The sequence below is a fragment of the Cryptomeria japonica genome, chromosome 4, assembly GCF_030272615.1.
Source record: "Cryptomeria japonica chromosome 4, Sugi_1.0, whole genome shotgun sequence".
Taxonomy (NCBI): Eukaryota; Viridiplantae; Streptophyta; class Pinopsida; order Cupressales; family Cupressaceae; genus Cryptomeria; species Cryptomeria japonica.
Genome location: NC_081408.1, coordinates 588528092 through 588556055, shown reverse-complemented (window position 1 = coordinate 588556055; position 27964 = coordinate 588528092). Strand labels below are relative to the sequence as shown.

The following is a 27964-nucleotide window of genomic DNA, read 5'->3' as shown; positions in this document are numbered from 1 at the left end:
TATATTATTAAATAATAGTTAGTATATTGTTACTTTAATTTGTATAAATATTAAAGTTTTTTTTCATAATTTTCTCTTAAATATACATGTTGAAGATAAATTAAAAAATATGTCAAAATATATTATAGTGTAAAAATTTAATGTTATTTATAATGTCAAATATAAATTAATCACTCAATCAAACAATTAATAGTTTTATTAATATATAAACAATAAACAATTAATAATTTTGACTAAAACAAATCTTATTAAATATTAAAATCAATCTATATTCCAAATAGTTTTTAATAAGTTCTTGTTTATAATTTTTTTTTTTAAAAGTGACAAATAACTAAATAAATAATATGCACATTTTAATTCCGGCTATATATTCCGCTATATAGTTGCCACTAAATCTATTTATTTTGGATTTATAAGTGTATAGAAAAATAATTTTTGTAATTTGTAATGTTAAATATTGCACAACTACGATTTGGTAAATAAAAAGATTGAACAAATTAAAAGTTAGAACTTGTTTGTGATTGGTTCACATTAACTTTTTTAATAACTAGTTAGCTGGAAAAACAAAAAACTCATTACAATAGTACTAATGCGAAGTACTAATAACTAAAATATTACACCAACTATATATACAAATTCAACCATTATATTATTCTTAAATCTTTTAATTAATACTTTGCACTTTCCACCATATTTTATAATCCCTTAACTATTTTAAGTCTTATGCATTTAAATATTACAATCATCCAAATTTAATTATGCATTTAAATATTACAATTATCCAAATTTACATTTCAATATAATAGGTTATCCTTTTTAATAATCTTTTTAATTGACAATCTTTTGAGTATTGATTAAAGCTTTGGGGTCCCAATTAGTGAGAATCTAGTGCCCCAAAAGCGACATCACAATGTCCAAACTATATAGCATCACTAAGGTTAATTATTATTATTTTTAACTAATTAATTTGAAATATATCTTTTATTCTCTGTTAATTAAGAGGCATTTAACTTCATATAAATATTAAAATCTACCGCGGCCCATCGTCATAGACGACCTTTCTTGTGAAGGTAAAATTTAAACGGAGGTGTTGCCGTGGCACAAATGTATAAGCTTCCTGCGAAATCCAATTAGTTAAGAACAAAGGAAAAAAAAACGAAAACCAGAGCAGACCATTGACATTAATAGTTTAAGGGCGAATTTTTCTAATTGGTACGCGAAGAGGTTGAAAATCAAGAAACCCAATTTCTTAATTGCTCTGTATCTGGAGAAACCAAAGCTTAAATCCTTCCCTGCTTGTGGGGGATATAAAGGGTATTCTCATCCATTTTAAGAATTTTTCGCCCTCCTTTTCATTTTTTGTCAGACCTTTAATCTGCATTCAGTCTGTCAAATTCTTTCTGTTTGATATTGTACTTGTAGACGTGGGTTGGATCTCGTTACTGTGAGGGGAATATTCTAAAATTTAAATCTTTTCTGCAGTTTTGTTTTGAACAGGTCCAGGTGTTTCTATTTTTGTTGGTAGTCTTGTGTGTTTGCGTGCACTCTTTCTTTTTTCCGGGGGAGCGGCTTCTGGATAGTAGAGGGTGGAATGTCTGAGGAGAAGTCAAGGAGGAGGATATACACAGAATATACATCTGGGGTTTTTGCAGGCCTTGGTATACAACATTGCTGCAAAAATTCGCAGATTTGACATTCTGGGTGCTGAAAGATCCGGCCAGGCTAAGGAGCCAAAATAACTGTACAATGGTTGGATTTATTAAGAAAATTTTGGGTCATCTGGGGTTCATTAAGGAAGATAACAACGAAAACCAGCAGCACCAGCAGCAACAGCAGCCTCATCATCATCAACATCATCATCATTATCAGGGACCCTCTGTTAACAACACTGTTGATTCCAGGCAGGGTTTCAAAATGAAGGTGGCAGTGCCCACTGAAACAGCGCCACAGGGCCCTGTTGTTTACCAGTGCTGGGGTAATGATGGTGGAGTACAGGTATGTATTGTAAAATTTTTGTATTCGTTATATTTGGGGTATATTTTGTATGCTATTTCTCTGTTTTTTAACAAAAATTAGATTAGCACACCAACAGATTTTATCCCACAAATTTTTTCTAAAGGTATCATGTAAATGTGATGAAGTTGTTAGATTGGATTAAACCATATTGGATTCATCTAAATAGTCATGTATTAAATATTTCTTCTTCTTAAAATCAGTCTATTCTACATATATTTTTTGAAGGATTGGGAAAATTATTGTTTAATTGTCAATATGTTTCCACTCCTTAAGCGTTTCCGAGCTTAGTTTTGTTCTTTAGTTTTCATGGTTGTTTTTGAGACCGCGTTAGGTTTTTCTATGATTATATCGATATGTATTCTGTAATGCATGAAACCTTTTTTAGGTTTACTTGCATACTGTAATGGGTGGACTAAGGGATCAGTTAAATAATCCCATGATAATCAACACCGGGGCTCCAATAATTTTTGCAAGTTCTGTATTACACTCTTTCTGGAAGCTCAGTCCATTTTTGTGTTGTAAAGGTCCATAGAATTGCTTACCTAACCAATCCAGAATCATTATAGGCATAATTGATTTTGAAAACTGCGGTCTTGTTACCATACGAATGATAATTGTAATCCAAGTGAGATACCTGGTTACACATCCAACAGGCATTATATTTGCAATCCAAGTTAAAACCTGTGGGATCAGTTTGAAAGGCATCATACCTTTATTCGAAATTAAATATTCCTTAAAGATCTGGTATCAATATTGAAGGCCTCATAGGTGCTCCAAGTTGAAATTGCAGTATTGGCGCCAAAGGCATTACAGGTGTAATCCATGTCAAAAACTTTAGTATCAATTGCAAAAGCATCACAGGTTTAATAAAAGTTAAAAATTGTAATTAGAGTAGTTCAAGTTGAAAACTATGTTATAGATGGTATCCGAGCTGAAATGTTAAAAATTGTAGCATTAATCCCAAGGGCAGCACAGGTGTGATAAAAGTTTTGGATAGCAGTTTTGACTTTTTATTATGGTATTATAAATTTATGTTTACATATATTTGTTAAGTTTCCTAATCCAAGTTGTTCCTGGAAAAATAATCCAGTTAAACCATGCTTTGGATTTCTGTCTGCAGTTTTCAGTGTGATGTAGCTGAGAAAAAGTGATAGAGTAGTGGCATGTGTAAGAGGCATGATGATACATTCATGGAGTCATTCTTGTTAAAGAGCCATATTTTTTCCACTGGTTTTTGATTTTGTGAAGTTAATCACCAAAGATCCATTGGTTATCACATGCATGTGCAATATAGTACACACATGGAGTTATACTTTCTCCAGTTTTTGACTTTAAGGGATACTTTACAGATTTAAGTTCTTAACAGTTGTTTTATGAGTTTTGTAGTCTGGGGGAATTGAACTTAAACACTTTAAGAAATTTCAAGTTTTCAAGAGTGAAGATATTGAACTGATGTGTAGGATGTCTTTGGCATGCTGCACTTGGAAGGTGGTAATAGATTAGAGTAAGAGTGATAGCATTTGCTAGAAGCCTAATGAAGAGCCCTATTGTTTTAGAGGATTAGAGATTCCGAGAATTTTTTTACTCCTTACAGGTTCTGAGGATGGAGGATCCAGGGGTGGTTGTCTTTTTTTGTAATAATCCAAAACAATTGCTATATTCAAGTGGGAAAATTTCACAGCTTCAACATTACCTTTATTTGCAATTCCTGGAAATCTGATCCAGTTCTATGATAAGACTGATTTTCATTTCCCTTTTTAAAGTTAAACCCTAGAATATGCTTGAGTAGTCCAATTTGAAAAAGGCTATGGATTGTATTGAACAAAATATGTTAAATTTTTTAAGGAACATGCCGAATCAATGGTTTAATTTGTTGAATGGAAAAAATATTTCAGGCAGAATCCTGTGGCCTTGTTCTCTACGGGAGCTTAGGGTAACTGAAGTGGTTTTTTGTGGATTCATTTTTCCCAAGGGTGAATCTATGATAGGTGGCAGAGCTATTTAATTCACAGTACATCCGACAATGATGTCTTTGTATTTCAAATATCAGTATAAAAAATGTTGGTGGAAGAGCCCATGGAGAGAGGCCCATTAGGAGGCCAAGGAAAAAATAAATAAAATAAAGAAAAGGTAATGCAAAAATTGTCACCCATGGGCAACATTAGGGTTCTAGTAGAACAATAAATAAAAATAAAGACAAAATTACAATTATAGAATGAAAAAGGTAAGGTGTCCAAACAGCTGAATAAAGTTTACTATACTTCTTATTTTATCAAATGATTATGAGAATAGGGGAGGTATGTAGATGATGAAACTTAAAATAAAAAACACAAGCGAGGAGACATGGTGGCTGATATTGCAAGGAAGGTTTGGGGATAGAGGGTAGTGCTGCACAGTTATAAACATGTGCTTGATGTTTTGCATCAGATGTCTGTCCTGATGTTTTCATGGTCAATTTGTGGTTTCGAGACAAGTTGTGGGTGTGAAAATACTGGGATTTATGTTCATCGAAAGATACCAGTTCTGCACTTACATGTGCCTGTGCCGGCTTTCTTTTTTGCTTAATTAAGATTTTTTAATTCCCTTATGCTTATGTTACTTGTAGAAGATGAGCCTTTGAAGTTTTCGTCAGATGCTAGTATGTGATGTAGGATTAGTGAGGGGCAGATCTCCTCTATGGTTATTATCTTAGGTTTAGGAATTCTTATTGTATGAGATACATATTTGAGATTTTGATGCCTATATTGAATATTGCCTATTCCTTGTTCGTCTCTTCTTGTCCAGTGAATCTTCTTCCAAATTAAAACTGTAATGAAAAAAAATTAGTAATGCTTTTCTTGGTAACTTAGAATCATTTAACTGATGCTTGTACTCCAATAATTAATTTACTGTAATACTGTTGTATCTTGTAATCATTGCTGTTATAATGTACCACTTCAGTTACGACAAAAAAAAGGAATCATAACTTTACTTTAGAATACTCATGTGGTTTACTGAACACTTCTTGCCCAGAAACTTTTATCATCCTTTTTTTTCCAACTTAGTAATTGAAGGGAATTACAGTACCCAAGGATTGCTGTCTTTTTGGATAGTCTATGTCGTTAGTACCTTATAAGGTTCTAACATTACTTACAGTTTTCTATTCTTTTATCTAGGCTCTTTCTTTTGCTCAGATGAGATTATGAGCCACCTTTAATGAAGTTTGGCCCACAATTATTTACAGGCTACATTCTTATGTTTTCTTAAGACAGTCATGCTTGAATGTACCCCTGAATTGCTATGTGATAACTTTATCACATATTCGCTAGAGTTTTTGGGTTGCCTCAATGTGGTGGGGGGATTTGAACTTGAATCATACTCTTAGGAGTGTTCTCAATTACCTTTACACCACAACCTCTTGGGCCTTTAATATAGATTCATAAGTGTACCTAATGTAGAGTGTAAATTTGCAGGAGGTCCCATTTGTTTATTTTGGTGTACAACCAACCACATCTATGATGAATGTGTTGTAAATTTGTAATAGTATAGAGTGTTACTCTGTGACATTTCAAAATTAGAATTTTTTTTATTGGTCAGTAAAGGATGTAGGGGGTCTCCTACTATTCTTGCAATGACAGAGGACACCATTAGAGGAACTCTGAGACATTCCCCTTCACCCTTCCCCCCCACCTGAATGTGTTGAGATATTAATAGTGTTGGTAGCATTCTAAAATTTGAATATCGTAGATTGGTGTTGATGTAGTTGAGGATGGAGGTCCTAGTTAAGGGATTTCCAAACCCAGAGTCTTCCTACCCGGTTTCAATTCACACAGCGGAAACATAGAATTCATAGAGAATGTCATGTCACAAACATTTTTCTATCAAATATCAACGTTTACATTGCAACATTGCTTCTCAGGGCTACAAAATTTGGCTTCAAGCTTTTCAACTATCTATTTCATCCTATAGACTGTGATGTCCTCGGTTAGAAGGAGTCAAGCCCCTTTTTATTTGCTAATGTTTTATAGAATAGATAAATAAGTTTTAAATAAACATTATTTCAAATTAGGAATAAATGAAATTATTCATTATTTTTCTTACACTGACTTACATGGTGGTATTAAATAATTTTCCTAAAACAGCTTTTGCCTGACTTTATTGTGTTTTGGGGAGGCTAATTCCCTAATGCCAACCTTAGGAAGAATTGATATTTATATGGGCTGGTTTTGGAAGCTAAACATTGAAGAATTTAGTTGTTGTCTGCATTAAATGAATGCACTCTTCTTCCGGACACAAACCTGGAGGAAGCCATTGATAGGACGAAACCCCTATCTGCAATCTTACCAGCAATCATCACCATTGCTGCTATATTCTGCCTGTTGCTTCATGAGATCAAGATTGAGTGATGTGAGGCTTAACAAGGGCACGAGCTCTTCTCTGTTGTGCATCCAATCCCGCAGAATTAGTATAGGAGCTGATTTATACTCTGGCATGAAAGTGAAATCCTCACAATGTATATTCAAGGTAGGTGTCTGAGTTGATTAGATTGTTGCAGTAGCAATGCAAGGAGCAGTTATAAATATCTAAGTAAATTATATTCATTCGGGTTGAGACTGTAGAAAGGAAATTCTCTAGAAAGCACAACATATCATAGACTGCAAAGCGATTGGTGCTTGCGCATGGGAACAGAAGCGTGATACTGATCCAATCTAACAAGGCTGTGGAGCAGCATTTCATGAACAAAATAGTATGCTATTAATGTCGCATCTCCATCATATGAATTATTGCAATCTGATATGTGTGCTGGTTTAATGTTCTGAGAAATATAAACATTTACATTGTCTGTGTGACCTGAACGTTGTGTGGTTATGGAACTGGTGAACTTTGTGAGTCAAATACATTCTGAAATATTATTGTAGAAAACTGTTCATTGTTTTATGAGTGATTGATAAATCTGAGAAATCAAATCTGAGTTTGCATAAGCCATTTGTTGCTAATAGTGGTGAATACCAGTTTAATCTTCTGTTACACAAGCTGGTGTATTTCAGTGGTATCAGAGCTTGGCATCCTGCCAGCCTGTTGATTGGTGAGTGAGGGGTCATAGATACAAGCAAAGGGGAAAAAAGAAGGCAATGGGTGACAGGGAAGAGACATATCCCCAAGAATAAATTAGAGAGATCCGAGAGATCCATACTAGTGTGAGGGATACCATGATGGAGATGTTTCAACTTTTAAGAGGAATGAGCCAGAAACTAGGTGCTGATAGGCCTGTTTTAAACTGGTGCTGAAGGCAATAGAGTGGAGTAAACGCTTCAGCTGGTGATGGGAAAACCTCAGTTAATACAATAACCTTCAGGGCTAAATTTATGGAAAAAGAAGCAGCAGTAGGTATTTGGGAAGAACAACCTGATTCGGTGGAAGATATGACAAGATTTCATGATGCATACTATGCATTAAGCCCTGCCATATGCAACGAGTTGATTTTGAGGGACTTTGTGAAATGAAGAAAGCAATTGGGCATGGCAGGAGATGGTATGAAGAGAGAAAAGACATTCAGCACCATTTAGGAAAAATCACTACAACTTTTGATGGTGCCGGTAATTCCTCAGCAACGGCTTGGTTACAGAAATTAGATACATATTTCTCATTAAACCCAATGCTTGAAGAGGAGACTATCAAATTTGCTACTTTGCATCATCGAGTGGCTCACAAATGGTGGTACCATGGCATGGTGATGCAAGGGCATGATTCAATCACCACCTCGGAGGACTAAAGCCAAAGGTTGATAGAAAGGTTTGATGGGAAGGATCTAGAAACTCATTTTGGAGAGTTAGCACAGTTGAAGCAAGAGGGTAAAGTGGAAGATTATGTAGCAGGATTTCAAATGCTTGCAGTAATGATTTGTGTCAGAAAAGAGGCTTATAGTCTTTTTCGTGGAAGGCCTAACTTAGCCCCCCAGAGGGTTAGTTAGGGCATTCAATCCAAGCTCATTACAAGACACCATCAAAAAGGCTTTGAGTTTTGAAGATTCGGTGACTAAGGATAGATTGAGCTCCAAGCAAGCATGTCCTATACAATCAAAGAAATCTTTCCAAAAGAGCACGTTACCTCCTTAGCCAAGCTAAATGGAGGTGTCTAAGAATGAATTTGTAATGTCCCCACTTTGGAATAGAATTTAAGGGTAAATAATAATAATAAAATTAAAATAAAAATATAAAAGAATATAATTAAATTTAATTAAATTTTAATTAAGTTAATGAATGGTCAAAAGACATGAAATGAAAAGTTGTGACTCCCTCAAATATGAGATATAAAAGGGAGAAGAGAACCTCATTTGAGGGGGATAATTTGTGAATCACAAGTGCAGATCTGATTTAAATAAGAAGTGCAGTTCTGATCATGAGAGGTTGTGTCCCTTTCAAAGGGCAGATATAATGAAGAGTTGCACTCTTTCAAAGGGTGCTAATTGTGAAAGGGTGTGTCTCTTGCCAAAGGGTATATATGATGAAGAGGTGTGACCCTCCCTCAAACTGAAAGATATATAGGAAAGAAATCAAAAGCAATTAGTGACATCACCATTGATCAGATCAGATCAGAACTGTTATGAAGTTATAGGCTGTCTCCATACTCAAACAAAGGCACGAATGAGACTGAAGGAGGAAAAAAGGAAGAAGTAAGTAATAAAACAAAAAGCCTAACACCTGCTACGAATATACTCAGCCAGATATCCGAACTGGTATAAAGTCCAAGGATTATATATAGCAAACTGTAGTTGCATTATATGGTAATTTTTGCACGACACATCTGTATGTTCACAGTATTAATACCTTGCATATTTATACTGATTCATGTTTATGAATCTGATCTATGATACTGACTGAACACTAACTATAGAGGGAGAACTGTTACTAAGGCACCCTCTCAGACAGAGGGAGAACAGTTAATAAGGCATCCTCCTTAAGATTGAGAGAGAACTGTTATTAAGACACCCTCACAAAGTGGCTTGATTAGGGAGAACCGTTACTAAGGCACCCTATCAAGATAATGAGGATTCCTAAGATTATGACCCAGGATTTCTGATCTTTACATTACAGTTGCTGCTTGTTGAATTATTTAAATTTTATCATAATAATTCTGTAAATTATAGTTTTTCAAATTTAAGAATCATAGTTAGTTTTCTCTACTTTAATTTTTACCATTCTTTATCTGTATTTCCATAACTGGTCTATAACTGTCAATCACTCATATGTTGTGATTAGAAGATTATCCTTAACTTGTGTTGCAGGTTATTCCTACCAAAGAGATAAGGGAGATTCCTTCCCTAAACCCTCTTTGATAGCCAAGAAATCGTAATCTAGGGCAGAATAGAGTAATTGAGGAAGAGGGACATTACAGAATTGTGAAGGAAAAATCTTTGTTTCACATGCAAAGAACCATAGCAACCAGGTCATAGGTTTTTGGGGAAAGGACAAATGCACTATATAGAGGTAGTCTTCGATGAGGATACAGTAGAGGTGATGTGAGAAGGTTTGGATCCAGATTTGAAGTTGCTTGAGGACAAGCAATATCCGGTACAGGCGAATTGTGATGTCCCCTATTAGAAAGGGAGTCGGCTCCCTTTTTATTTGCTAATGTTTTTTAGAATAGATAAATAAGTTTAAAATAAACATAATTTCAAAATTAGGAATACATGAAATTATTCATTATGTTTCTTAGGCTGACTTACATAGTGGTATTAAATAATTTTCCTAAAACAGATTTTGGCTGACTTTGTTGTGTTTTGGAGAGGTTATTTCCCTAAGGCTGACCTTTGGAAGAATTGATATCTATATGGGTTGGTTTTGGAAGCTAAGCATCGAAGATTTGCATTAGATGAATTCACTCTTCTTCCAGACGCAAACCTGGAGGGAGCCATTGATAGGATGAAAATTTCTATTTGCAATCTTACTAGCAATCATCACCATCGCTGCTATATTCCAGCTGTTTCTTTAGGAGATCAAGATTGGGTAGTGTGAGGCTTAACAAGGGCACAAGTTCTTCTCTGCTGCGTGTAGTAAAGGAGCTGATTTATACTCAGCCATGGAAATGAGATCCTCAATGCATATATTCAAGGGAGGTGTCTGAGTTGATCAGATTGTTGCAGTAGCATTGCAAGGAGCAGTTAAAAATATCTGAGTACATTATATTCATTCAGGTTGATATTATAGAAAGGAAACTCTCCAGAAGGCACAACATATCATAGACTTCAAAGAGATTGGTGCCTGGGCCTGGGAATGCAAGCTATCAAGGTGATATTGATCCAATCTAACAAGGCTGGGGAGCAGCTTTAAATGAAAGAAATAGTATGCTATTAATGTCACATCTCCTTTGTATGAATTTGTGCAATCTGATATGTATGGTGGCTCAATGTTCTGAGAAATATAAACATATACCTTGTTTGTGTGACCTAAACATTGTGTGGTTATGGAACTGGTAAACTCTGAGTCAAATACATTCTGAAATATTATTGTAGAAAACTGTTCATTGTTTTCTTCGTGATTGTTTAATCTGAGAAATCAAATCTGAGTATGCATAAGCTATTTGTTGCTAATAGTGGTGAATACCAGTTGAATCTTCTGTTACACAATTTGGTATATTTCTGACTAGCTACTTATCAACTAAATACTTTAAGTTCATATGCACCATCCAGCAATTCACCATGGCAGATTACATTACTAGCAATGGTGGCTGGCCAAAAACTGACAATCTTTGAAAACACACTAAGATTCTCCAATCTTGGTGATAGAACTTTTTTTTACAAACCAGCTGACCACTAGGTTAACAAATTTACACACACACACACAAAAGTTTGTAATTTAGAGAAACTGTTTCAAACTTTCATGCTCCCAATGAAGAGGGATGGCCTCTCAGCTACAGAATGCATTACATTAGTTGTCTTCCATAATACCTAGGCTAATTAGGCCTTCTCATTGTTTTTCTTGGTGCTATTTTTCTTCCTTGAATTGTGGTGCCCTACTACATTTTCAAATGGCTTTGTGCTTGATTCCAACAAGCTGACATGCCCTGTAGCTACGATGATGGGGTAGGTTTGGATGGCCCAAACATTAAACACATTAACAAATGAACAAATGAAGGACTGGATGATATCATAATAGAGTTGGGTGTCATGCCAATCCTCCAAGTAGAGCATCATCTACCAAAACTGGATTACAAACAAGCTTCAGAACACTTTGATTGTCACAATAGAGGATAGGAGGCTGATTTTGAGGTACCCCCAATCCTAACGATATGTGACATAGCCAAATTGCTTCACAAACTGCTGCACTCGCTGCACGATACTCTGCTTCTGTTGAAATACGAGCAACTGTGGCTTGCTTCTTACTTCCCCAAGAAATAGGACTAGAACCCAAGAAGAAAACAAATCCAGATTTGGATTTCCTATCATCAATTGAACCTGCATAATCAGCATTTGCATACCTTGTCAAGAAGAATTGATCATTCCTTTTGTATTCCAAACCATGATTCATTTTTCCTTGGATGTACCTTAGTACCCGTTTTGCTGTTTTCCAATGACACATTTTTGGTTCTTGCATGAGTCTTGAAAGATAATTAACAGCAAAACTAATATCTAGTCTAGTATAAGTCAAGTAAATCAAACCTCCAATCATTTGTTGATAGAGAGTTGCATTCACTTGAGGAGATGAATTAGAAATAGACAATTGCAAACCTGATTCCATAGGTGTAGACATGGGTTTGGAATCCATCATTCTGAACTTCTCGAGTAGTGTCTTGGCATATTTCCTTTGTGACACAAAGATATGGTGAATTGTTTGCCATACCTCTAAGCCTAGACAATAGTGCAGTAGCTTGAGATCTGTCATACCAAAAGCCTTCTTGAGATCATTTTTGGTTGCCTCAACCATTTCTTTTGAGCTTCCTGTGATAACTAAGTCATCAACATACACTCTAATTATCACAATAGCCCCCCCCTTGATCCTTGAGGTAGAGATTTGGATCATATGGATGCCTAGTGAAACCATGTTGTAGCAAACCTGATTCCCTATCTTTGCAGTGGGAGCAAATGTTTCCTCATAGTCTATCCCTTCTTTCTGGGCATAGCCCTTGGCAACAAGTCTAGCCTTATGTTTATCTATACTACCATCTGCTTTATATTTAGTTTTGAATATCCATTTTAATCCCATTGCTTTCTTACCAGGTGGTAGATCTATGAGCTCACAAGTGTTGTTTTTCATCAGAGATTAATACTCTGCCTCCATAGCCTCTTTCCAAGTCTTTGATTCAAGTGCTTCTTGAATAGTAGACGGCTCAAAATTATCAACAACTGAAGTGATTAGTGCAAAGTTTACCTCATTGCAAGCCATGTTGTGAGTTCTTGGACCTGAAGTTGAAGTGTCAGGGACTCCATCTAGCTTTGCATCTCAAATGGTACTAGTGTACCACTTTGGTAAAGGTTTTGTGGCATTGGCAAGTGTTGATCGACTATCAACATTCCCATCATTTTTCCCATCCATGTTGAATATAGGAGCACTATTTGAAGCAGATGATGTGGGAGGAGAACTTACATCATTCTTCTCATCAAAAAATACATCTCTACTAATGTAAATCTTCTTTGTATTGGGATCCATAAGGCGATATGCCTTGGATTCAATACTATATCCTAGAAGAATACATTGCAGTGATTTTTCATCAAGCTTCTTCCTCTTTTGTTTAGGAATATGCATATAGGCAGTGCATCCAAATACACGAAGATGAGAGATTGAAGGCTTTACCCCTATCCATGCTTCCTCTAGTGTGATGCCATCAAGGGCTTTGGTTGGTGCACAATTCAAAAGATAAGCTGTAGTGTGTACAACTTTAGCCCAATATGCATGCTCTAGTTGAGAAGCTTTCAACATACTTCGGACCATCTCCACGATGTTGTGATTTCTCTGTTCCGCAACAACATTCCGTTGAGGTGTGTGTTGCAGTCAATTGACGTCGAATGCCATTTTCCTTCAGATATGTGGATAATTTTGTGTAGGTGTATTCCCCCCTTCAATCTGAGCGGAGGACACGAATACGATGATTCATATCTTTTACCACAAGAGTGCGAACTCTTTGAAGTAGCAAAAAGCTTCATCTTTATGTTGCAAGCAATATACCCACATTTTCCTTGTTTGATCATCAACAAAAAGCTAAAAGTACCTATATCCTTTATGAGTTGGTGGCATAGGGCCGCATAGATCGACATGCACCAGCTGCAAGGGTTGGCTTTCACGATGCTCACTGGGATAAAAGGGTGCTTTATGTTGTTTTTCAGTAATATAGCTAGAACAAACAACACTCGACTTTTCAAGTGATGGAAGCCCTTTGACCATGCTTTGTTGACAAGTTTCATTAAGTAACTAGTGCTTAAATGACCAAATCTACGATGCCAAAGCATGCATAGGGCCGCATAGATTAGGCTTGATTATTAGTAGTCGTATCAAGCCTAAACATTTTGCCGATCTCAGTAGCACTAGCAACAATCTTTTCATTTTTAGACTTATCTTTGATAACACATCTTATTATCTTGATTGCTATCAAACTCAATCCTAAGGTTGTGGTCAAGAAATTGGTTAACAGAAAGGAGATTTTTGGCAAGTCCTGGCACGTACAAGACATTAGTAAGCCTGCACCAATTTATGCCAAACTACAAAGAGATGTCACCGATACCTTTGATTTGATGGGTGGTATCATCTCCAAGAGTGACTATACCATGATGGGGTTTCAATGTGAGAAACCACTCCTTCAGTCCAGTCATGTGCTTTGTAGCACCTCAGTCCACATACCATATTGTGGTGGATTGTGGACCATCTTTTGAAGCGTGGGCTGACAACATTTATTCCTCGTTTGGAGAATCATTTGCTTTAGCAAAATTGCTTTGTTGCTTCTTCTCCCATCAGAGTTTGCCTTTGAAATGGCTTCTTTGGAAGTGGTTTGTTGGATGCTCCTTTGTTGAAGGAGTTGTACTAATAATTTTTCACATGTCCAACTCTATCACATATTGGACACTTCTGTTGAGGTCTGGATGAATTTTCAGATTTGGGAGGTTTATCGAACTACTGCATATGCTTCTTGACTTTATGATGTGTAGTCATTGCATGATCATCCTGATTAGGTTCCTGGCTTATAGACTCTTCTTTCTGAAGAAGATTCACTAGCTTATTAGAAGTGGGTGTTGTCTCTGTGACATTCAAAGTTGTCACAAACACCTTGTATCTAGATGGGAGTGCCCACAGAACAATAGACACCAAAAATCATCAATTGTTTCTCCCAAAGCTTGTAGGGAGGTTCTCAGCTTTACAATCCTTTTGAGAAAGGATTCCAACTATTCTCCATTCTTCATCTTCAGACAATGTAATTGACTTTTCAAATTTAGGATCTGATTCTAATTCTTTGCCTCATACACCGTCTTGAGTTTGTCCCATCCATCTTTGGCTGTGGACGAGTCGCGGAGGAAGGGAATGAGGTCTAGGAAGATTTTCGCTTTGGACCCTTTGGAAGGGTCAGGAGCGAAAATCTTAGTTTATGCTTGATGGTGTCTATGCCTGTAGCGATGATCTGAACATCATAAAGCTTTCCTCCGAAGATCGCACTAATCTTGTGGAGATGGTCCTGGGATGTCAAAACAAAACTTAGTTAGAATTTCATCAAAGATCAATCATTGCTCCTACATTCTTAGTGTCAGAATTAGATCCTTCCCTCGCCCTCATCCTTTTTTCCTTTTTTTCAAAAAATCTAGACTAGTGAAATCCTATGTTCCAGTAATATTGAATGCGAATCAGACGTTCAGTCATCAAGTGTAAGTCCCCTTGTGATTCCAGCAAAATCACATCATACCACAGAGAGCTTATCCACACGTAGAGATCCTACATAACAGAACCTTGGAGTTACTTTGACTGATCCTTCGGCGAGATCTTCAGCAGTCGGGAACTTTGTTCAAGAGAGGATAAGGTACCTTTGGGTATTTTATTCTGTGTTTGGTCGTGTACAAAAGACACATCTACAGTACCACATCCCAAACTTTTTCAAACTCAAGTTGAGTTTTGAGTTTAGTCTTCCAGGCAAAATAATTATTCCCGCGTAGTAGTTGAGAGTTTGGAAGAAGAAATTTTAGAGAACTTCCTGCCATTTTGTCAGCTACTATACTATTCTATCTTTCTTCACTCAGAACAGCAAATTGCCGTAGAAAAGGGGATGATATAGAACAAAAAAACTACAATAGCTCATTTTGGAGCTCTTTATACTAGACTAAAATGAAGCAGATGGCATTCAAATATAATTTTTGGACATGACAAAGATAATCACCCTCTACCTCTAACTTTAAGGCAAAAATAGATGAAAACAAAAAAATTAGAACACATTACCACATCAACTTTCATCAGTCATGCCAATACAAGGCAAGGTTCCCACTGGTCTCTGATCAGCTAGTCAATTGGCATATCCATTTTCCACCTCCTAATTCAGTCAGATGCATGATCTTGAAGGTAGCCCAAACCAAAGAATTGACAATGAGTCGCAATTAATCGTGAATCGCCAGAACAACCATTTTTTCCCCATATAAATTATCAAAACGTCGTTGACTGTCAGTCAACAACTTTGGCTGATTAATCACAGCCAAAACACCGCAAAATCTCGTTTAATAATCACGAAATTTCTGCATGTCTGAAAAAACTGACATAAACCCTAAAAATTACCCACAAATATAGGTTGATTCCAGGTTTCGTCTGCATGGAGTCAATTAGGGTTCAAAATTTTTTTCTTGGATTTTTTTGCCAACATTTTGACCTCAGTAAAACCCTAAATGACATTCTATATTGCCAAAAATTAAAACCAAAAACATTTCAGTATGCATTCCGAATAAGAGCCTCGGCTTGTCTCACCGTTTTCTCTCACTTGGATATTATGAATCAAAAATTAATTTTCTATAGTGATAAGCATGATGCATTAATAGCACTCAAGAAACACTAGAATAAGCTATAAGCTTTCAATTTTTTCCTTATTTTTGGTAACTTTATATTATTGAGAACTTTAAATTAAAAACTATGACATCAAATTTGGGGGATTATAAAACTTTATAAGCGACAATTCTTACATTCTTTTATATTTATTACATTTTTAATATATAATTTAAAATAATTTAATAATTAGTATTATAAATAATTTAAAAATTTAAATTATTATATATTATATTAGTGTGTAATTTATTAAATTGTATGGAATTATTATATAATTTAATAAAATTGTAAATTAAAACAATAAATAAATTAAAAATTAAAAATTAAAAACATGTATCCTTGTAGACCATTAATAAATGTAAATATATTTATTTTTAATTTATAATGTATATTTATTATTATTTAATTTTTAATATATATTTATGATTTTTATATGTTTTTTGTATGAACATACTAACATACTGACGTATCATATCTACTTACTGAATTCAACGATTCCAATTCGTCAACCTAATTATATCTCTATGCTATGGACATGCCTTTAAATTCAAAAAGAAAGTAGTTTATGTCTCTTTTACTATAATTTTTTACATTTTTTGAAAATCTGATTTTTTCAAAAAATCTTATACTTATGATTTGATGATTTTTTCCCCAAAAAATTTTTGCTTCATGCCCCGAACAACTTCTTTTGAATGGCAAACCATTCTCCATGCTGGTGTATTTGATCATGGAGAAGATTGAATGGCCGATCAAAGATTTGTATGCAAGAACAATAGGACCATGACCAAGATGCAGAGCTGAAGCCTTCAACATGAGCCTGTGCACAATCACTGCAGCACAGCTGCAAAGTGTGAAAGATCCACAGAATATGTCTCTGAGATCTTTTCAATTCTGAAGCCTCAGAACAACTGCAAACCCATGTCAAGCTCAGTTTACCAGACAGTGATGAACCACCACAAAACCGCTGGTCACAAGCAGATTGAAACCTCCTATCATCCACAGACTGATCTAACAATAAAACACAAGCCAAAGCTGCTGGGCCAAAGTGATAAGACAAAATACGATCTGAAACAAAGATCGCGAGCAGAATCCACACACAGATCAAATCTGAGTGTGTTGACCAATAACGGCACAGACAAAAAAGAATGACATTGCCAGGCAAACCAGACTGCCAAACAAATGTTGCCTGCAGTGAATACGATTCTCACTAAGAAAATGTGAATTGCATCGATAAAGCTGTTATTGATAAGTAACAGCTAAACAATGAAGTCTGATTACAGTACAGATCGCCTCAAATATCCGCCAAACAAACAACTGATGCCAAACAGAAGAAAATGCAACGGACGCTGATGAGTAGATCTAACCAGATCCAATAAACTTGCAGGCACAGAGGCGACAAATTGGGGGCCAAACAAAGTCGATAGCAGATCCCAATGCAATGTTTCAACTCTCTATGCAATCTTCACTCCTTCCATTATTCTTACAATCGGCTCCAACAAAATACAGCAATCATATCAGGCATGTGCATTCGAATTAAACTTTGCCACTAATGTGGAGGTCGCATAGTCTTATGTCTCCAAGATGTTCACAATGTCTACCGCCATCTTCAACGCACATGCACAAGACTTCTATCATTGCTCTGATACCATATCAACAAATTAAAGCTCAAAAGATACAATCATATTGCATTATGAAAGATATTTATACAGGAGTGTGATTGCAACAGTGTGCTTAATCTGGCACTCACGGGATTATCAAAATAACAAATACTAGTGCCTAAATAGACTAACAACCCATAACAAATTACAAACAAATAAACAAACCAAACAAAACATACGGGAATGATTTAATATCCAACAGTGATATGACCTCAAATCCACTGTTTACCCTCTACTAGTTGTTTGTTCAAATTCCTTTGCATTTTTTAATTTTTTTTGCTGAAATTTCCAAACATGGAGAATATTTTGTTATCTATTTTTTATTGGCACTTGTTACTATGTTTTAAATTCTTAACAAAAAGAAACAATAAGCAGTAGCGGGAGTAGTTAAAGTGAAGAGGATAAAGTTCAAATGCAACAAAAAATTAGAGGTTATGGACATATGGCTACCACTGCGTATTCTTCTAACAGTGGGAGTGTAGCAGGTTTAGCAAGTTCAATTAACTCATTTGAATGCCCTTCTCAAACCCACAAAAAGTATGCAAAAGGCCCAAGTATGTCTATGTCATTTGTGCAAGAAAGACTATAGGGGCAGCTATACAAGGGTTTATTCTCATCTTCTATGCATAGGTGGACATTGGGTAAATGGTTTTGGGAAAATAACCTTGGATAAGAAGGTCGATGCAATTAAGTTGCACATGGAGGGGGAGACAAGAGAGCAGTGAATTCCATTGGGGAGTGTGCAGCTTAGTGTGTCATTGCCTATGGGAACTGCAAATGTCAAAAATTCAAAGGGGAGAGGGTTCTACTTTTATCAATGGAAGAAAAATAATTACTAAATTGTAGGCTTAATATACAAACACGAGAGGTGGCTAAGTTTCTATTGCCAAGATTTTTTTTGCTCATGCCATATTATTTCATGTGGCATGTTCTAGTTGTTGGTACTTATCCCACTTGGAGAACATAAGCTCTTAATTGCCTTTTTGATAGAGAATGTTCTAAGGTGAGTGTGGTGATGGAAGAAATGAGACAACTGTGACTAAGTGATGGCTGCTCCATTATCATGGATGGATGGACTCATAATAAACATTGACCACTCATTAGTAACATTGTCCAATGTTCAGCTGGTTTTTATTTTCTTAGAGCTATTGATTGTTTAGAGAAGAGGAATGTAATGTCCCCATTTGGGAATTTCTTTGATTTGGTCCTGAGACAACAATTCTTACTCAAGGTGAGAATTGTAAAATATAATTTCATCTGAAGATATTTTATTATAATATACAATTTATAATGCTAAGAGTGGTTTGAAAGATAGAACTTATCTTGCTAGCTCCTTCAGATTAGAGTAAATAAAAATAGATCCTTCATAGCTTATGCTATAGTTCTCCTTTTAACTGGTTCTTCAGTGCTATGTAGTGACTATGGGTCTGTCACATGGTTCTCTTCCTTAGTGTCAAACACTTATTGTTTTCACTTGTAAGAAGTATTCGATCTGATCTGATATATTTGTAGGCCTGCTTTGATACTTTGCCAAAAGATGCTAATTTTTAATGAGCAGTTCCACGTTCCCTCCCTCATAAATATAAAGACCATTTCTTCTTATATCTTGTACTTGGGATGAGGAGTCACGTGTAAGGGACATGATTCGTGTCTCTTCTTAACCACATCATTCCATAATACTTCCAATTGTTGCATGTATCCATATCGAGCTTGTATACAATGGTCAATACACTCATTCATTATTGTTAATCGCTGTCTTCCCTGACTAATCATTGTTTGCTATTGCTTGTCTCAATCAATATTCTTAAGTTGTTGCTGAGTTATTCTTGGTCGATCCTTGATATGCAATGATAATTAATATGAGGCAGTACGATACTTCATTTGATTGTCATTGTGGGATACTAATCATCCAATTAGCGACAACCATCTTCTTGTTTTACGCTGTGATAGACTATACGATATATTTGTTCTATAATCACTACCTAGACGATTCGACACTTATATGTTATGGCATTAAATGACTACTTGCGTGGGCAATAATATATCTGAAGATTATTATATTGGCAGCATAGGAAATGATATGCCTGTGAATGGAGACAAGAGGTGATGTGGCTCATTGAGTGGTTCGTATTTCACTTTTAAAAGAGTTTTGGAAGGACTTTATATTGTTGCAAGGGAGACCATCCTGACATGCGTCAGATCTGGTCTGCCACAAACATCATCATTCGATATGCTAGATACTTATAAATAGCAGCAGCCATCAAGCTCAAGGAACCGGTGAGTTGAGAAATTTTCATTTGTGTTTTCTTGGGTCCTTCCACTATCTTCAGCCACTAGCCATTAAGAAGGGAGAAGTGGGGCCCGCAAGGACTTGGGCAAAGGCCCCAAAGATAAATATCAGCTCAAGGATTAAAAACAGAAATAATATTTTCAATACAAGCGGCAGATCATGGGATTGGAAATAACAGAAAATATTCCCCGTGTGAGGTATAGCATCTGAATTATATATGAATTGTTTAATGTATCTGAAATCAGTCAATCAGCTTTCTGTAGCTGTGAATAAGGAATTGGTTTTATAGTAACTGCTATCCCTGTATAAGAGAACCCTGCAAATTCTAAGTGTAATTATTGTTTGATCTTTTATGGATGGTCCTTGATGCAAGGTTGGTCCTTCTGATATTGTGAACTTGGATGCTTGCAAGTCTTTATTTTTTTTATCTTATTGATTAGGACCATATTTCCCGATTATCCACTATCCCTTGTTCACATCATTTATAAAGATAATACAAGGAGCTTTCTTAATATTAACAATATTGTACGGAGTTTTGTTTGGGAACATCACAAGGAAAGATGGAAACTTCCAACTTAAGAATTTGAAGGATGCCATAGAAGATGTTGAGGCCTCCAATGTTGTAGAAGTGGTGATTTATTCAGCCTGTGTGGTGTTAGTTAGCCAGCTTGATGGTGGAGGGTGATTACAAGCACATTGGTTGGAGCCTATGTGTGCATACATTGAACAACACATTAAAAGAAATTGGGTGAAGGTAGCGGTGTTACTTCACATGCTTTATTTAGGACTTTTCAAGGAAGGAATTCCTTAAGTCCATAGATACTAGATATACCAGCTACTTCATTTTGTTAGAGAGGATGGTTGGGGTGCAAGAAGATTTACAATTAATGGCAGTTAACTTAGAGTGGAGTAGATGGTCAGAGGCAAGCACATGAAGGAAGAAATGTGAAACAAAGGATCTTTGATGATGATTGGTGGTCCACATTTACCCCATGATTGGTGGTTTCTAACTTGTAAATTATTTTCATTATTTGTATTATTGCTCACTCCATAATTTGAGTTTTAAATCTTAATCATTTTTAAAATTTTAATTTTTGTACTTGTTTGCATTTGTAGATTTGTTTGCTTCTTCATTGAACCTCCTGTGCAAGTCGTAAGATAAGTTGATAGTTAATATAGACTTTCCTAGTCTTGGAGAGATGGAGAGATTAATGAGACCTTTGGTAGAATGCTTGGGTAGATGAAGTAAGCTGTTTATAGTAGGGATTTTACTTTGAGATTTTATGAGGAGCATGCTAAGTCCAATGTGATGTGGTGGTGGAACACTATGAACACCCCACTTCATATGGCAATCTATGTTTTATAACCCAAACGACATGTAGTTAGTCTTGGAAAAGTGCCTCTATCTCATGATGAAGAGGTGAAAAGAAGGCTCATGAAGGCCCTTCGAAAAATATATATTTATGAGGAATCTTCTTTACTTCACATGTAGTGGCTTGCCTTGTCAATCTTTGTGGTTCAACCTTGATTAAACTAGAGATGAGAATGGATAAAGATTCATTAGCTCAAATTGACCGTATTGGATGATGGATGTTGATGAGTCGTCTTTTTGGCTATTTTATATGAACTTTATGTTATGTCATTTTGTGACTCAGGCATTATTGTTGAGATAGATATAAGCTTTTTTGTGTTTAACCTATGAACTTTGCCATCTATTAAACAACCTTTTAAATGATATATTAAATCTATTTTAATGATAAGGGAATGCTTGATTAAATGTTGATTGAAAGTAGTATTGTTCAAATATATGTTGTACATTTTAACTTCTGTGTATACAGCTGGAGGAGAGACCAAGTCAACAAAGGGTATCTGTTGCTGATTCGAAGAATTACAGTCCTGATCAAATAGAACTGCTGAACCAGTCAAGCCAGCAGCTAATAACTATCACAAAACTCCTAGTTTGGTTGATGCATTTGTTGCTTCAGAACGTGTGCCGGTTTGGTGAGGAAATCTAGAGGAAACCTTGGCCTATATTTGTGCATGAAATTGAATCCTAGAATGATTCATTCTCTTATGCTTTTATTTGTAATAAAGGCTGTCCTAGTTTGTTGGGAGTGGATCGGTTGTGTAGTTAGTTAGCTGTAGAATCTTTTATAAATCTATCGGTTAGAGATGAAGAATGTAATGCAGTTTTATCTTACTTAAGCACCGAGTGTACTTTGTTAAATAGTTTGAAATAATAAAGGATTTCAGTTCTATCATATTCACTGTCAAAAAGTATCAATGTGTTTTATGATGCTTTTGTAATCTTTAGATTTGGTTAAGATTCTGGAGGCTCATCCGAGGGGGCCCACTTGGGGAGCATCCATGTTCATATACTTTCATTCCATTTAGTGTGAGTTCATTAGCAAGCTTATGTCCGTTGGTTAGAATCTTTCAGTTGATTGTCTTGTAGCCACATAAACTTCATTCTGTGACTGTTCCTGCAGCCACATAAACTTCATTCTGTGACTGTTCTTGCAGCCACATAAACTTCATTCTGTGACTGTTCCTGCAGCCAAAGGATAACTAAGTTTATGGTTACCAGTTGGTTAGTTCATTTTTTGCAGAAAGTTTTAAGTTTCATATTAAGTAGATTAAGTTGATATTAGTAGAACCAACTTTAGAATTCAGTGCTTTCCATCAATTTCTTATTTAGTTGCTTCAAGCTTAAGATAATTGTTCCTTATGAGTTTCTTAGTGCACATACAGTGCGGACTTGTTTAAAGTATATGTTCTTGGGTTGACAAGTGAATGAGCTTCTGATTAATGAATTAGTAGTCAAATGGTGCAAAGAATTGAACCTTTCGGTCAAGAAAATGTGTCTTAATTACTAGGGCATTATTAGGAACCAACATTTTTTGTAGGGGTTATTTGATGATGTGTTTTTTTTTGCAAAGTGCGAAGTAGAATTATGCAAATTTGCACATTAGTCACCTTGCAAAAAGACTTTTTAAAGCAATCCTAAGCTCAAAGTCGTGCTTTTCCTTTGAAATGTCTTTCTTGTCACCTTGCTGTCTTCAGTTTATACGTGTGATAAATGAAGCGCTAGAATTAGCTCCGTAATATGTAAAGATTGGGGGTAGCAAGTTAAGAAATTTTGTTAAGCTTTAGAAGGGAGTCGCTTTGTGTTGAGAGAATATTGAGTCTGCAGAAATGGGAGGACCACCAATCAGGCATGAACCGGTAGACCATGAACTTCTTTCAGATGCAGACTATTTGCCAATATTTCAAGCAAGTGGGTGGTTGGATTACTTTCTGAAGCTCGACAGTCTTGACAATGCTGTGGTCCATGAGTTTGCATCCACATTTCAAGATGGGGAAGCCCTGGTACGAGGGGTCAAAGTAGTAGCCACAAAAGAACGCATAGCTGAGATAATCGGATTACCTACAGTTGGAGAAAAATGCTTAGACACCTTTGATGCAAGAACAACAAGGGCTGAATTTACACTTCCAGGAGATCCTCAATTAGTGGTTACCGGGCAAGGTACAAGTAGGACATCTCTGCTAGAAGAATTGGCTCCTAGAGAAGCACATATTATTAAGTATCTTACTTGTGAGGGTTGTCAATCTCTTCTACATGCTATACATTTTAAGCTTCTCTCTCATCTCCGCCATGGAAGACACGTGAATGTTTTGAGTGTTTTGTACCACATGCTGAAGAAGATGTCTAGGAAAACACAAAAAGGTAGGGAAAACTCTATGTCCCACTATTGTTCGATTAAGTTATTGGTAGAGAGAAGTGTACAAGAAACAAACCCTGGGTTATAATGGGATAGTTTTCTTAAAGGGGAACAAATTCAGAATTTAGGGTCTGTATCTCAACCTAGGACTTCTAGAAAGAAAAAGTCGAGAACATCAGTATCAAAAGCCTCCTCTTCAAAAGACCCTCATGATCAATCTTTTTCTGAAAAAGATGTAGAGAAAACAAAAGCCCTCGCACCCTCACCCCCTTCTAAAAAGCAGGAGTTTGCAAAAGTTAAAATACCATTAAAGATAATATCTAAGGAGCAAGAAGAAATTTTTATGCAAAGGGTGTCTGATGTTGAAAAGGATAGTTCTCCAAGACCTAAAGTCCAGAAAGCAAAACCCTCATCATTAGTTTCTCCTGCAGCCAAAGCAAAAATAATGTGTTCCAAACCCTCTAATTCACCTTTAAGTCGTAGTAACTGGAATTTGGGCAAATCTAAAGGAAAAGTAAAGAAAATTCCCTAGCAAGTGGTTATAGAAAGTGAAACTGAGTGAGATAACAACTCTGTAGGAGAATTGGTAAGGATGATGTACAGTACACCACCGGCCAAAGTTCTAACTCCTTTGTCTCATTATTTTCCATAAAAAAATATAGGCATGGAGAAGAAAGAGGGGATAGATCTAACTGTTAATCTGAATGTGCCGTAGCAAGATGGTACTCAAGTAGGAACTGAAGGGATGGTTGGTTTGAATAAGCTTGCAGACGCTGTAGAGCAGAGGGCTTCTGCAAGTCAAGAACTACCATGCAATGTTGAAAAGGGCAATCAGGTACATCCAGTTGGGAAGATCATTGCAGGAAAGGTGGATTCCTCTCACATTTCACCCTCCACTTTTACTATACCCTGTTCTAGATTGGAAGAACCTCCAGACGTATGACAAAGAAGCTGAGGATGACTGTTGGAAAGAAATAGAAGAAAGTTAGGGTTTTTATTGGGATGCATATGTTCTGGCTACAGGGGAGACAAAGGTGACAGATTTTATAAATGAAGTATTTGAGAAACATGCAAATGCTTGAGGACAAGCATTAGTTAGGTTGGGAGGGAAATGATGAGTCGTCTTTTTGGCTATTTTATATGAACTTTATGTTATCTCATTTTGTGACTCAGACATTCGGTTGAGATAGATATAAGCCTTTTTGTGTTTAACCTATGAACTTTGCTATCTATTAAATAGTCTTATAAATGATATATTAACGTCCTCTCTAGCTGCTGGGGTTGGGTGTGTAGTTCAGGACCTGTGGTTTAAAGGAATATTGTACATGATGTAATACCTTGATTGTTTCATTTGCAATAATCTGCAAAATTAAGGAACTCTCTGGAGTTAGTCCTTATGTTTAGCTTTACATCTGGATATAGATGTACTAGCAATGTTCCTCAGAATCTAATTTTGTTCCTTTATCCTATTTGCCAAGTTATCCAATCTTGAAATTGTTCAACTCCCAATCTGATATGCTTTGAAGTTCTTGCAAATGGAATGTTCAAGTGACATTAATAGATTCATCTTTATGAGGCAGATTATATTTAATCTGGAGAATTGTGCCTAGGCTTTTGCTAGAATTTCTACACAATCTTCCTTATTGGAGCTAGGTTAAACAGTTTTGTATCTTTGATATTGACCTTTAGTCTTCCACTTTTTTGGGTAATTTCAGGAATTTGAACCAGTTATGTTTGAAGGACAATTACCTATCTCTAAAGTATACATCATCTCACAGATGGTTACATGAGCTGAGATATTTTCCTTCACCCAGTAACAGTTACAGATAGATCTTAATTGCTCTTTTAGAGCTTGGTTACTTCATTGGACAGGTTTTTGTTTTGCATCCTCACTACAGTGGGTGTCAATAGTTCCATAGCATTTTTCAGTTGGAGATTGGAATACCAAATAATTCAGAGAGAATGTTCCTTGAATGCCACATTACTGAGAAATTGTCCTTTATTTCATCTGTTGTAGACTTGTAGTATTAAGGAGAAGAATAAAGCTCTACTTTTGTTTTTTCGCTCTCGTTAACCCACTCGATATCTTTCTAGCATTTTTTCCAACTGCTTGACCTTTTTTGATGATGACGAGCAAAAGAAAGTGTCCTAAGAAAATGGAAGTTTGACTTTGAATACTTGGTGACTCTAACAGCTCGAATTTCATCTAGTTGTAAAAGATACAAGGCCTAGAAGTTCAAAAATTGAGATTTTGCAGCAAATTCTATGAGAAAATTGATTTTTAAAAAAATTGGGAGTTTTGAGCGAAAAATGGATTATTGGATTATTTTGTGAAGTTTACAAAGTTTTGGCCCATTTCAAAAAATGTGTCAAAAAATGCCCTTATATGGCCAAGAATAGGCTTCTTAAAGTTGAGTAGTAATATTGAAAATGCAACTAGAGGTGGTTTTTTAGGCTAGTGTTAGGTGGGTGGTACTCAAGTGGAGGATGGGGTAGTGTCATCTATAGTGCATTGGTGGAGGTGATGGATGGTGCCACTTAGGCAACGATTTGGTGGCCTGGGGGTTGCTAGGTGACCAAGTTTTGATGGAGACAAGCGGTGGTTTAGTGGCAGAGCATTAGTGGACGATTGGTTGATTGGCTGCTTGGGTGGCATGGTAGCAAATGGTTGGCTGGAAACTTTAGGGTGTTGTTGGAGTGCTTTATGGGCAACCATTATTTTGTACCTATAATACCCCTTTGTATGCATTTGCATAAGTGATTTAAACATAAAAACCAAAGCTTTGCTGGATTATAGGGCATGCATACTGAAAATAGTAAAATCCAAAGCTTTTAAAATGTTTTGATTCATTGGGCCTACCTTTTTATCCACAAAGGAATATTCACATTTCTTTCTTTAAGGAGGAATATTGTGTTGATTTTTCTTTATGAGAAATATAATTCTTCTAGCTTTAACTCTCTTTTAACTCTATGAAGCTGATGCCTCCCTTTTTAATAATTTAGGCTTAGCTTTCCTTTTTTTAATGGTCTCTTTTTTAAGTCATAAGCGATTGCCAAACTGATCTGCAGTACCACAAGGAAAAACATTTAGTTTTTAATTCAGCAAGCCTTTATAGTTTTTATTTAAAGAAATATATCTCCACTGTTTTTTGGTTTTTAACTTTTTATATACATGGTAATGACATGAGATTCCACGATTCCACCATAGAATGCCTCTTGGTGTAATAATGAAAATGCTATAATCTTATTGTATCCATGCATTTGAATATCATGGTTGAATTCCTTTTTTACCTGCATAATTTGCCATTTTAGCACTAAGCATATGATATGAGATTCTCTCTCTGAACTAGCTGTGATGAATACTTTTGTTCACTCTGACAAAATTTGAATATTCTCCCAGGGCTTTGGGTGGTACACACAAAAGCTTCAAGCAGATGAGGATGGTGACATAGCAGAGGAATTTCTTAATGAGGTTTTACCAGATGTAAGGGGTCGGGATGATTTGAGAGTGCGTCCAAGACTTGAAGTTAAACACAGTACAAAGCCTGTTACTCTAAAGGGCCCTGTCATCAGTATGAATGGGAACGTCCATCCGTGTGTGGAACATGCTGGGAAGCTTCAGTTGGCATAACGTTTGCACAAGGACAGCTTACAGAAGAAGCTAATGGCAAATATTGCTTTCACTGATTGTCTGAGAAAAATACTTTGAAAATTTCATGTTTTGCGATTGTAGTTGATTTATGCAACTTGAATAGTAGCGAAATGTTTTTCAATTTGGAGGAGCTTTAGTGGTGCAGGGAGGGCCATTCCCAAAGTGCAAGTGCATGATAGGTTGATGGCAACCTGTATAACTTATTAATCCATGATGACAAATTCCATTTTTTAAAATATGAGTATATGGCAGATATTCTTTCGGATTGATCAGTACCTTGTCTATTTTTGGCTAATTGCCTTCTGGAGGGTAATGACCACCTTTACTAAATAGAAAATTGAAGGATTATTGTTAACAATGAATGTGACAGTATCTTTGTGCGTTCTGCATATATATTTTGTTCCTTTCTATAGACACTTATTCAAAATAGTTCTGATTGTTATTTCAATGTAGCATTTTTATACGTTTTCCTGTTTTATCTCAATTTATTATCTTCACACTATCATTATTTATCGCTTCACGATTTCGTTGCTATTTTCCTCTTAATCTTTCTTTCAGGAAGAAGTTAACATGCTTGAGGTATCAGAGATTTGTGAATGATTATATGCTCAAACCAGACCCCATCCTTGTCAGCAAGGCCAAACTAT

The 27964-nt window shown here is 35.9% G+C and overlaps 1 protein-coding gene across 1 annotated transcript; it reads left to right on the top strand.

Moving 5' to 3' along the window:
• The first annotated feature begins 1019 nt into the window (after positions 1-1019).
• On the top strand, positions 1020-27746 carry LOC131037760 (uncharacterized). Its single transcript, XM_057969955.2, has 3 exons — positions 1020-1314; positions 1483-1995; positions 27066-27746. The coding sequence occupies exons 2-3, from the start codon at positions 1747-1749 to the stop codon at positions 27294-27296; spliced, it is 480 nt and encodes a 159-aa protein (XP_057825938.1). The 5' UTR covers positions 1020-1314; positions 1483-1746; the 3' UTR covers positions 27297-27746.
• The last annotated feature ends 218 nt before the right edge of the window (positions 27747-27964 follow it).